The sequence below is a fragment of the Mustelus asterias genome, unplaced genomic scaffold (assembly GCF_964213995.1).
Source record: "Mustelus asterias unplaced genomic scaffold, sMusAst1.hap1.1 HAP1_SCAFFOLD_4432, whole genome shotgun sequence".
Classification (NCBI taxonomy): domain Eukaryota; kingdom Metazoa; phylum Chordata; class Chondrichthyes; order Carcharhiniformes; family Triakidae; genus Mustelus; species Mustelus asterias.
This window is the reverse complement of record NW_027594377.1, coordinates 1-12,500: the sequence shown is the minus strand read 5'-3', so window position 1 is coordinate 12,500 and position 12,500 is coordinate 1. Positions and strand designations below refer to the sequence as shown.

General features: G+C 51.2%; 1 protein-coding gene across 1 annotated transcript in view; it reads left to right on the top strand.

The window, feature by feature from the left end:
* LOC144491097 (AP-4 complex accessory subunit RUSC1-like) overlaps nucleotides 1-11,157 on the top strand; it is a gene marked incomplete at both ends in the record, with an annotated part of 12,643 nt that extends 1,486 nt beyond the window's left edge. Inside the window, 4 exons of the mRNA XM_078208779.1 lie at nucleotides 3,842-3,918; nucleotides 5,126-5,300; nucleotides 10,549-10,654; nucleotides 11,111-11,157. Coding sequence (XP_078064905.1) covers nucleotides 3,842-3,918; nucleotides 5,126-5,300; nucleotides 10,549-10,654; nucleotides 11,111-11,157 — 405 coding nt within the window. The remainder of the gene's footprint in view (nucleotides 1-3,841; nucleotides 3,919-5,125; nucleotides 5,301-10,548; nucleotides 10,655-11,110) is intronic.
* Between the last annotated feature and the right edge of the window lie 1,343 nt (nucleotides 11,158-12,500).

Sequence of the window (12,500 nt, the reverse complement as noted above, 5' to 3'; positions counted from 1 at the left end):
GGACATTCTCTCTTCCACCTTCTTCCATCGGGGAAAAAGATACAAAAGTCTGAGGTCACGTACCGACCGACTCAAGAACAGCTTCTTCCCTGCTGCTGTCAGACTTTTGAATGGACCTCCCTCGCATTAAGCTGATCTTTCCCTACACTCGAGCTATGACTGTAACACTACATTCTGCACTCTCTCCTTTCCTTCTCTATGAACGGTATGCTTTGTCTGTACAGAGCGCAAGAAACAATTCTTTTCACTGTATGTTTTAAAAAACAGCAACGGAAAGAAGACATTGAGTCAGAGTAGCGCAGAGGCCCTCGAACAGTAACCAGACTGTAGGAGAGTGAATACATCAACAAATAATAAATGCATGCAAATAGAATACACCAATAATTCTGGGTGATTTTAATCTTCATAGTTGCAAAGATTTTCAAGTTTAAAGTTTATTTATTGGTCACAAGTAGGTTTACATTAACACTGCAATGAAGTTACTGTGAAAATCCCCTAGTCGCCACACTCCTGCTCGGGTAACACTGAGGGAGAATTTAGCACAGCCAATGCACCCTAACCAGCACGTCTTTCAGAGTGTGGGAGGAAACCGGAGCACCCGGAGAAAACCCACGCAGACACGGGGAGAACGTGCAAACTCCGCACAGACAGTGACCCGAGCCGGGAATCGAACCCGGGTCCCTGGCGCTGGGAGACAGCAGCGCTAACCCACTGTGCCACCGTGCCGTCCCTACGGTCATAGGTGTAGATAGAGTGTAGAGAAAGATCAACTTAATATAGTTTAAGTTTACTTATTACTATCACAAGTAAGGCTTACGTTAACACTGCAATGAAGTTAGTGTGAGAATCCCCCAGTCGCCACAAGGTAGGTAGATAATATTAGGTAGGGTCCATTCAAAGGTCTGACGGCAGCAGGGAAGAAGCTGTTCTTGAGTCGGTCGGTACGTGGCCTCAGACTTTTGTATCTTTTTCCCGACGGAAGAAGGTGGAAGAGAGAATGTCCGGGGTGCGTGGGGGGGGGTCCTTAATTATGCCGGCTGCTTTTCCCCGAGGCAGCGGGAAGTGTAGACAGAGTCAATGGATGGGAGGCTGGTTTGCGAGATGGATTGGGCTACATTCATGACCTTTTGTAGTTCCTTGCAGTCTTGGGCAGAGCAGGAGCCCATACCAAGCTGTGATACAACCAGGAAGAATGCTTTCTATGGGGCATCTGGTGAGGGTTGTAGCTGACAGGCTGAGTTTCCTTAACCTCCTGAGAAAGTAGAGGCGTTGGTGGGCTTTCTTAACTATAGTGTCGGCATGGGGGGGGGACCAGGACAGGTTGTTGGTGACCTGGACACCTAAAAACTTGAAGCTCTCGACCCTTTCTACTTCGTCCCCGTTGATGTAGACAGGAGCATGTTCTCCTTTACGCTTCCTGAAGTCGATGACAATCTCCTTCGTTTTGTTGACATTGAGGGAGAGATTATTGTCGCCGCACCAGTTCACCAGATTCTCTATCTCATTCCTGTACTCTGTCTCGTCATTGTTTGAGATCCGACCCACTACGGTGGTGTCATCAGCAAACTTGAAAATGGAGTTAGAGGAGAATTGGGCCGCACAGTCAGAGGTGTATAAGGAGTATAGTATCCAGCTATTCATGAGCTGAAAAAGGGGCTTAGGAGAGCTAGGAGGGGACACGAGAAGTCCTTGGTGGGTCGGATCAATGAAAACCCCAAGGCTTTTTACTCTTATGTGAGGAATAAAAGAATGACCAGGGTGAGGTTAGGGCCGGTCAAGGACAGTAGTGGGAACTTGTGTATGGAGTCAGTAGAGATAGGCGAGGTGATGAATGAATACTTTTCTTCAGTGTTCACCAAGGAGAGGGGCCATGTTTTTGAGGAAGAGAAGGTGTTACAGGCTAATAGGCTGGAGGAAATAGATGTTCGGAGGGAGGATGTCTTGGCAGTTTTGAATAAACTGAAGGCCGATAAGTCCCCTGGGCCTGATGAAATGTATCCTAGGATTCTTTGGGAGGCAAGGGATGAGATTGCAGAGCCTTTGGCGTTGATCTTTGGGTCCTCGCTGTCCACGGGGATGGTGCCAGAGGACTGGAGAATGGCGAATGTTGTTCCTCTGTTTAAGAAAGGGAATAGAAATGACCCTGGTAATTATAGACCGGTTAGTCTTACTTCGGTGGTTGGTAAATTGATGGAAAGGGTCCTTAGGGATGGGATTTACGACCATTTAGAAAGATGCGGATTAATCCGGAATAGTCAGCACGGATTCGTGAAGGGCAAGTCGTGCCTCACAAATTTGATAGAATTTTTTGAGGAGGTAACTAAGTGTGTTGATGAAGGTAGGGCAGTTGATGTCATATACATGGATTTTAGTAAGGCGTTTGATAAGGTCCCCCATGGTCGGCTTATGATGAAAGTGAGGAGGTGTGGGATAGAGGGAAAGTTGGCCGATTGGATAGGTAACTGACTGTCTGACCGAAGACAGAGGGTGGTGGTGGATGGAAAATTTTCGGATTGGAGGCAGGTTGCTAGCGGTGTGCCGCAGGGATCAGTGCTTGGTCCTCTGCTCTTTGTGATTTTTATTAATGACTTAGAGGAGGGGGCTGAAGGGTGGATCAGTAAATTTGCTGATGACACCAAGATTGGTGGAGTAGTGGATGAGGTGGAGGGCTGTTGTAGGCTGCAAAGAGACATAGATAGGATGCAAAGCTGGGCTGAAAAATGGCAAATGGAGTTTAACCCTGATAAATGTGAGGTGATTCATTTTGGTAGGACAAATTTAAATGTGGATTACAGGGTCAAAGGTAGGGTTCTGAAGACTGTGGAGGAACAGAGAGATCTTGGGGTCCATATCCACAGATCTCTAAAGGTTGCCAGTCAAGTGGATAGAGCTGTGAAGAAGGCCTATAGTGTGTTAGCTTTTATTAACAGGGGGTTGGAGTTTAAGAGCCGTGGGGTTATGCTGCAACTGTACAGGACCTTGGTGAGACCACATTTGGAATATTGTGTGCAGTTCTGGTCACCTCACTATAGGAAGGATGTGGAAGCGCTGGAAGGAGTGCAGAGGAGATTTACCAGGATGCTGCCTGGTTTGGAGGGTAGGTCATATGAGGAAAGGTTGAGGGAGCTAGGGCTGTTCTCTCTGGAGCGGAGGAGGCTGAGGGGAGACTTAATAGAGGTGTATAAAATGATGAAGGGGATAGATAGAGTGAACGTTCAAAGACTATTTCCTCGGGTGGATGGAGCTATTACAAGGGGGCATAACTATAGGGTTCGTGGTGGGAGATACAGGACGGATATCAGAGGTAGGTTCTTTACGCAGAGAGTGGTTGGGGTGTGGAATGGACTGCCTGCAGTGATAGTGGAGTCAGACACTTTAGAAACATTTAAGCGGTTATTGGATAGGCACATGGAGCACACCAGGATGATAGGGAGTGGGATAGCTTGATCTTGGTTTCAGATAAAGCTCGGCACAACATCGTGGGCCGAAGGGCCTGTTCTGTGCTGTACTGTTCTATGTTCTATAGTAGGGGGCTGAGAACACAGCCTTGTGGGGCACCGGTGTTGAGGATGATCGTGGAGGCAATTGCAGAGATTCGCAAACCCTCGGAGTAAATAAATTTCTCCTCATCTCTGTTAAAGGTGACTTCCCCATTTTTGAAATTGTAGCCCTTGGTTCCAGACTCCCCCCAACCAGAGGAAACATCTTGCTCACCTCTGCCGTGATAACATGGTTTCCCTCTGCACTGGAGGGATTCTGTGATCCGATGGAACATTGCCGATGTTTCACTGCCCCTGTTGTCATGTTCCCAGTGTTTGTAAAATCATCTTTTCTTGTCCAGGTTTGCTTTGGGCCATCAACGTGGCTGTCGATAAAATTGTCTCCCACTTCAGTGTTGCCCGGAATATTGTACAGAAGGTCAGTACCGAGTGAGTGCCGCACTGTCACAGGGTCAGAGCTGAGGGAGCGCCGCACTGTCACAGGGTCAGAGCTGAGGGAGCGCCGCACTGTGGGAGGGTCAGTGCTGAGGGAGTGCCGCACTGTGGGAGGGTCGGTGCTGAGGGAGCACCGCACTATGGGAGGGTCAGTACTGAGGGAGCGCCGCACTGTGGGAGGGTCGGTGCTGAGGAAGCGCCGCACTGTCACAGGGTCAGAGCTGAGGGAGCGCCGCACTGTGGGAGGGTCAGTGCTGAGGGAGTGCCGCACTGTGGGAGGGTCAGTGCTGAGGAAGCGCCGCACTGTGGGAGGGTCAGTGCTGAGGGAGTGCCGCACTGTGGAAGGGTCAGTGCTGAGGGAGCGCCGCACTGTGGGAGGGTCAGTGCTGAGGGAGCGCCGCACTGTGGGAGGGTCAGTGCTGAGGGAGCGCCGCACCGTGGGAGGGTTGGTGCTGAGGGAGCGTCGCACTGTGGGAGGGTCAGTGCTGAGGGAGCGCCGCACTGTGGGAGGGCCAGTGTTGAGGGAGCGTCGCACTGTGGGAGGGTCGGTGCTGAGGAAGCGCCGCACCGTGGGAGGGTCAGTGCTGAGGGAGCGCCGCACTGTGGGAGGGTCAGTGCTGAGGGAGCGCCGCACTGTGGGAGGGTCGGTGCTGAGGGAGCGGCGCACTGTGGGAGGGTCAGTGCTGAGGGAGCGCCGCACTGTGGGAGGGTCAGTGCTGAGGGAGCGCCGCACTGTGGGAGGGTCAGTGCTGAGGGAGCGCCGCACTGTGGGAGGGTCAGTGCTGAGGGAGCGCCGCACTGTGGGAGGGTCAGTGCTGAGGGAGCGCCGCACTGTGGGAGGGTCAGTGCTGAGGGAGCGCCGCACTGTGGGAGGGTCAGTGCTGAGGGAGCGCCGCACTGTGGGAGGGTCAGTGCTGAGGGAGCGCCGCACTGTGGGAGGGTCAGTGCTGAGGGAGCGCCGCACTGTGGGAGGGTCAGTGCTGAGGGAGCGCCGCACTGTGGGAGGGTCAGTGCTGAGGGAGCGCCGCACTGTGGGAGGGTCGGTGCTGAGGGAGCGCCGCACTGTGGGAGGGTCGGTGCTGAGGGAGCACCGCACTGTGGGAGGGTCAGTGCTGAGGGAGCGCCGCACTGTGGGAGGGTCAGTGCTGAGGGAGCGCCGCACTGTGACATTCCTCTCTCTCTCCCTATAGGCACAGCTTGGAGACAGTCGGATTAACCCCTCAGTGGGCCGGTTGGTTCTGGGAGATCTCTGTCCCGCTCTCTACGCTATCCTCAGCGATGGACTAAATCCCTACAAACAGGACCTGATCGTGGGTCGAAGACCAAATACCCTCTGGTCTGTCGTGGAAGCTTCCGTTAAAACAGGTGAAGCCCAGATAACATCCCCCTCCTCTCCTGAAGGTGCTGACTCTCACTGGGGTACAGGGTTCTCCCTCCTCTCCTGAAGGTGCTGACTCTCATTGGGGTACAGGGTTCCCCTCCTCTCCTGAAGGTGCTGACTCTCACTGGGGTACAGGGTTCCCCTCCTCTCCTGAAGGTGCTGACTCTCACTGGGGTACAGGGTCTCCCTCCTCTCCTGAAGGTGCTAACTCTCATTGGGGTACAGGGTTCCCCTCCTCTCCTGAAGGTGCTGACTCTCATTGGGGTACAGCAGTTTGTTAAATTGGGGGTGTGGGAAGGTTAGGGTCCGGTTTAGGGTTAGGGTTCAGGTTAGGGTCAGGGTTCGGGTTAGGGTCAGGGTTAAGGTTCAGGTTAGGGTCAGGGTTAGGGTTCAGGTTAGCGTTAGGGTCAGGGTTAGGGTTCAGGTTAGCGTTAGGGTCAGGGTTAAGGTTATGGTTAGGGTCAGGGGTTCAGGTTAGGGTCAGGGTTAAGGTTTGGGTTACTGTTAGGGTCAGGATTAAGGTTAGAGTTAGGGTTAGCATTAGGGTCAGGGTTCAGGTTAGGGCTAGATGTTAGATTTAGGTGTTAGAGATAAGGTTTAGGGTTTGGGTTACGGTTAGTGTTAGGGTTAGATTTAGGGTCAGGGTTAGATTTAGGGTCAGGGTTAGGTTTAGGGTCCAGGTTAGGTTTAGTTTTAGGGTCAGGATTTGGGGTTCGGGGTTTAAGTTAGGGTTAGCTTTGGTTTTAGGGTCAGGGTTAGCGGGTTAGAGTTTAGGATCAGGGTTAGGGTTCAGGTTAGGTTTAGGGTTGGGGTTAGGGTTAGTGTCAGGGTTAGGGTTAGGGGTTTAGGGATAGTGTCAGGGTTAGGGTTTGGGTTAGGGTTAGGATTGGAGTTAGTGTTAGGGGATAGGGTTAGGGGTTTGGGGTTCGGTTTAGGGTTAGGGTGCGTTGCTAAGTGAAGTGTATCTCACTCTGTTCCTGTACCTGCAATTCCCTGTGTGAAGTCTCTGTACAGTCTGTATTCGGGTCAGGGTTAGGGGTTTAGGGTCAGGGTTAAGGTTGGGGGTTTCGGGTTGGGGTTAGGGTTCGAGTCAGGGTTAGGGTTTAGGGTTAGGGTGTGTTACTGAGTGAAGTGTATCTCACTCTGTTCCTGTACCTGCAGTTCCCTGTGTGAAGTCTCTGTACAGTCTGTATTCGGGTAAGATTTAAGGTCAGGGGGTTAGGGTTAGGGATTTAGGATTATGGTTAGGAGTTTAGGGTTATGGTTAGGGGTTTAGGGTTAGGGGTTTAGGGTTAGGGGTTCAGGATCAGGGTTAGGGGGTTATGGTTAGGAGTTTAGGGTTATGGTTAGGAGTTTAGGGTTATGGTTAGGAGTTTAGGGTTATGGTTAGGGGTTTAGGGTTATGGTTATGGGTTTAGGGTTAGGGTTAGGAGTTGAGGGTTGTGGTTAGGGGTTTAAGGTTCTGGTTAGGGGTTTAGGGTGAGGGGTTTAGGGTCAGGGTTAGGGTTAGGGGGTTATGGTTAGGGGTTTAGGGTTATGGTTCGGGGATTAGGGTTATGGTTAGGAGTTTAGGGTCAGGGTTAGGGTTAGGGGGTTAGGGTTTGGAGTTTAGGGTTATGGTTAGGGGTTTACGGTTATGGTTAGGGGTTTACGGTTATGGTTAGGGGTTTAGGGTTATGGTTAGGAGTTTACGGTTATGGTTAGGAGTGTAGGGTTATGGTTAGGAGTTTAGGGTTATGGTTAGGGGTTTAGGGTTATGGTTAGGACTTAAGGGTTATGGTTTGGGGTTTAGGGTTATGGTTAGGAGTTTAGGGTTAGAGTTAGGAGTTTAGGGTTATGGTTGGGGTTTACAGTTATGGTAAGGGGTTTAGGGTTGTGGTTAGGGGTTTTAGGGTTATGGTTAGGGGTTTGGGGTGAGGGGTTTAGGGTCAGGGTTAGGGGGTTATGGTTAGGGGTGTAGGGTTATGATTAGGGGTTTAGGGTTATGGTTAGGGGTTTAGGGTTATGGTTTAGGGTTATGGTTAGGGGTTTAGGATTATGGTTAGGGGTTTAGGGTTATGGTTAGGGGTTTAGGGTTATGGTTAGGGGTTTAGGGTTAGAGGTTTAGGGTTATGTTTAGGGGGTTAGAGTTAGGGTTAGGGTTAGGAGTTTAGGGTTATGGTTAGGAGTTTAGGGTTATGGTTAGGGGTTTAGGGTTATGGTTATGAGTTTAGGGTTATGGTTAGGAGTTTAGGGTTATGGTTAGGGGTTTGGGGTCCTGGATAGGAGTTTAGGGTTATGGATAGGAGTTTAGGGTTATGGTTAGGAGTTTAGGGTTATGGTTAGGGGTTTAGGGTTATGGTTAGGGGTTTAGGGTTATGGTTGGGAGTTTAGGGTTATGGTTAGGAGTTTAGGGTTATGGTTATGGGTTTAGGGGTATGGTTAGGAGTTTAGGGTTAGGGTTAGGAGTTTAGGGTTAGGAGTTTAGGGTTAGGGTTAGGAGTTTCGGGTTAGGGTTAAGAGTTTAGGGTTATGGTTGGGGTTTAGGGTTACGGTTAGGGGTTTAGGGTTATGGTTAGGGGTTTAGGGTTATGGTTAGGGGTTTAGGGTTATGGTTAGGAGTTTAGGGTTATGGTTAGGGGTTTAGGGTTATGGTTAGGGGTTTAGGGTTATGGTTAGGGGTTTAGAGTTAGGAGTTTCGGATCAGGGTTAGGGATAGGGCGTTATGGTTAGGGGTTTAGGGTTATGGTTAGGAGTTTAGGGTTATGGTTAGGAGTTTAGGATCAAGGTTAGGGTTAGGGTGTTATGGTTCGGGGTTTAGGGTTATGGTTAGGAGTTTAGGGTTATGGTTAGGAGTTTAGCGTTATGGTTAGGAGTTTAGGGTTAGGTTTAGGAGTTTAGGGTTATGGTTCGGGGTTTAGGGTTATGGTTAGCAGTTTAGGGATATGGTTAGGTGTTTGGGTTTATGGTTAGGGGGTTAGAGTTAGGAGTTTAGGATCAGGGTTAGGGTTAGGGGGTTAGGGTTCGGAGTTTAGGGTTATGGTTAGGGGTTTGGGTTTAGGGTTATGGTTAGGGGGTTAGAGTTAGGAGTTTCGGATCAGGGTTAGGGTTAGGGGGTTATGGTTAGGGGTTTAGGGTTATGGTTAGGAGTTTAGGGTTATGGTTAGGAGTTTAGGATTATGGTTAGGGAGTTATGGTTAGGGGTTTAGGGTTATGGCCTGGAGTTTAGGGTTATGGTTAGGAGTTTAGGGTTATGGTTAGGAGTTTAGGTTTATGGTTAGGAGTTTAGGGTTAGGGTTAGGAGTTTAGGGTTATGGTTAGGGGTTTAGGGTTATGGTTAGGAGTTTAGGGTTATGGTTAGGGGTTTGGTTTAGGGTTATGGTTAGGGGGTTAGAGTTAGGAGTTTAGGATCAGGGTTAGGCTTAGGGGGTTAGGGTTAGGAGTTTTGGGTTATGGTTCGGTGTTTAGGGTTATGGTTAGGGGTTTAGGGTTATGGTTAGGGGTTTAGGGTTATGGTTAGGGGTTTAGGGTTATGGTTAGGGGTTTAGGGTTATGGTTAGGGGTTTAGGGTTATGGTTAGGTGTTTAGGATTATGGTTAGGAGTTTAGGGTTATGGTTAAGGGTTTAGGGTTATGGTAAGGGGTTTAGGGTTATGGTTAGGGGTTTAGGGTTATGGTTAGGGGGTTTTGATTAGGGGTTTAGGGTTAGGAGTTTAGGGTTATGGTTGGGGGCTTTTGGTTAGGGTTAGGAGTTTAGGATCAGGGTATGGGTTCGAACATAGAACATACAACATTACAGCGCAGTACAGGCCCTTCGGCCCTCGATGTTGCGCTGACCAGTGGAACCAATCTAAAGCCCCTCTAACCTACACTATTCCAATATCATCCAGATGTTTATCCAATAACCATTTGAACGCTCTTAATGTTGACGAGTCCACTACTGCTGCAGGCAGGGCATTCCACGCCCTTACTACTCTCTGAGTAAAGAACCTACCTCTAACATCTGTCCTATATCTCTCACCCCTCAATTTAAAGCTATGTCCCCTCGTGCTAGCCAACACCATCCGAGGAAAAAGGCTCTCACTATCCACTCTATCTAATCCTCTGATCATCTTGTATGCCTCTATTAAGTCACCTCTTAACCTTCTTCTCTCTAACGAAAACAACCTCAAGCCCCTCAGCCTTTCCTCATACGATTTTCCCACCATACCAGGCAACATCCTGGTAAATCTCATCTGCACCCTTTCCAACACTTCCACATCTTTCCTATAATAGGGCGATCAGAACTGTACGCAATACTCCAAATGCGGCCGCACCAGAGTTTTGTACAGTTGCAGCATGACCTCCTGGCTCCGAAACTCAATCCCTCTACCAATAAAAGCTAACACACCGTACGCCTTCTTAACAACCCTATCAACCTGGGTGCCAACTTTCAGGGATCTATGCACATGGACACCCAGATCCCTCTGTTCATCCACACTACCAAGTATCTTACCATTAGCCCAGTACTCTGTATTCCTGTTACTCCTTCCAAAGTGAATCACCTCACACTTTTCCGCATTAAACTCCATTTGCCACCTCTCAGCCCAGGTTAGGGGGTTAGGGTTAGAGGGTTAGGGTTTAGGGTTGAGGATCAGGGTTACGGTCAGGGTTCGGGGTTAGGTTTAGGGTTAAGGTCAGGGTTCAGGGTTAGGTTTAGGGTTAGGGGGCCAGGGTCAGGGTTAGGGTCAGGGTTAGGGTTTGGAGTTAGGTTCGGGGGTTAGGGTTAGGGGGTTAGGATTCGGGGGTCAGGGTCAGGGTTCAGGGCTAGGCTCAGGGTTAGGGTTTGGAGTTAGGTTAGGGGGTTAGGGTTAGAGGGTTAGGGTTAGGGGTTTAGGGTTTAGGATCAGGGTTAGGGTCAGGGTTCGGGGTTAGGTTTAGGGTGAGGGTCAGGGTTTGGGCTTAGGTTTAGGGTTAAGGTCAGGGTTCGGTTTAGGGTTAGGGTTAGGGGTCTAGGGTCAGGGTTAGGGTTTGGAGTTAGGTTCGGGGGTTAGGGTTAGGGGGTTAGGTTTAGAGGGTCAGGGTTCAGGGCTAGGGTCAGGGTTAGGGTTTGGAGTTAGGTTCGGGGGTTAGGGTTAGGGGGTTAGGATTAGGGGGTTCGGGCTAGGGTCAGGGTTAGTGTTTGGGGTTAGGGTTAGGCTCAGGGTTAGTGTTTGGGGTTCGGATGTGTTATTGAGTGAAGTGTATCTGATTCTCCTCCTGTTCCTGTTTGCAGTTCCCTGTGTGAAGCCTCTGTACAACCTGTATCACCAACTGGATCAGATCTCCCACATCAACAGCGCCCAGAAGAAGTTCAACGCTTTCATCTTCAGTTTGTTGAAGTAAGTTTCTCCCACTCCCCCGTCCCTCCCACACCACGGGGGGAGAGGGGGGGTTAGGGTTAACCCTCTCCACTCCATTCCACTCCCCCGTCCCTCCCACACCACGGGGGGAGAGGGGGGGTTAGGGTTAACCCTCTCCACTCCATTCCACTCCCCCGTCCCTCCCACACCACGGGGGGAGAGGGGGGGTTAGGGTTAACCCTCTCCACTCCATTCCACTCCCCCGTCCCTCCCACACCACGGGGGGAGAGGGGGGGTTAGGGTTAACCCTCTCCACTCCATTCCACTCCCCCGTCCCTCCCACACCACGGGGGGAGAGGGGGGGTTAGGGTTAACCCTCTCCACTCCATTCCACTCCCCCGTCCCTCTCACACCGCGGGGGGAGGGCGGGGGGTCTTTCCGTTTATCCCCTGACGGTGCAGAGTTTAACCCTCTCCTCCCCATCCCTCTCTGCAGCCTCAAACGCTTGGAGTTCTGGATTTCCTGTCTACAGGGCTGTGTCGGTGAGTGTCACTAACCCTAACCCCTAACCCCTAACCTCTAACCCCTAACTCTAAACCCCTAACCCCAAACCCCTAACCCAAACCCCTAACCCTAAACCCCTAACCCCCAACCCCAAACCCCTAACCCCAAACCCCACTTGGAGTACTGCGCGCAGTTCTGGTCACCTCATTACAGGAAAGATGTTGAAGCCATTGAAAGGGTGCAGAGGAGATTTACAAGGATGTTGCCTGGATTGGGGGGCATGCCTTATGAGGATAGGTTGAGGGAGCTTGGTCTCTTCTCCCTGGAGAGACGAAGGATGAGAGGTGACCTGATAGAGGTTTACAAGATGTTGAGAGGTCTGGATAGGGTAGACTCTCAGAGGCTATTTCCAAGGGCTGAAATGGTTGCTACGAGAGGACACAGGTTTAAGGTGCTGGGGGGTAGGTACAGAGGAGATGTCAGGGGTAAGTTTTTCACTCAGAGGGTGGTGGGTGAGTGGAATCGGCTGACGTCGGTGGTGGTGGAGGCAAACTCGTTGGGGTCTTTTAAGAGACTTCTGGATGAGTACATGGGATTTAATGGGATTGAGGGCTATAGATAGGCCTAGAGGTAGGGATATGATCGGTGCAATTTGTGGGCCGAAGGGCCTGTTTGTGCTGTGGCTTTCTATGTTCTATGTTCTATATGTTCTAACCCCAAACCTCTAACCCTCACTCTGACCCCTAACCCTGACCCTAAACCCCGAACCCCAAACCTCTAACCCTAAACCCCTAACCCTCACTCTGACCCCTAACACTGACCCTAAACCCAAACCTCTAACGCTAACCCTGACCCTAAACCCCGAACCCTCACTCTGACCCCTAACCCTGACCCTGACCCTAACCCTCACTCCTCCTCCCTGTCTCTCACTCCTTCTCTCCTCCTCCCTCTGTCCCTCACTCCCCCTCTCCTCCTCCCTCTGTCCCTCACTCCTCTCCTCCTCCCTCTGTCCCTCACTCCCCCTCTCCTCCTCCCTCTGTCCCTCACACCCCCTCTCCTCCTCCCTCTGTCCCTCACTCCCCCTCTCCTCCTCCCTCTGTCCCTCACTCCCCCTCTCCTCCTCCTCCTGTCCCTCACTCCCCCTCCTCCTCCCTCTGTCCCTCACTCCCCCTCTCCTCCTCCTCCTGTCCCTCACTCCCCCTCCTCCTCCCTCTGTCCCTCACTCCCCCTCTCCTCCTCCCTCTGTCACTCACTCCCTCTCTCCTCCTCCCTCTGTCCCTCACTCCCCCTCTCCTCCTCCCTCTGTCCCTCACTCCCCCTCTCCTCCTCCCTCTGTCCCTCACTCCCCCTCTCCTCCTCCCTCTGTCCTTCACTCGCCCTC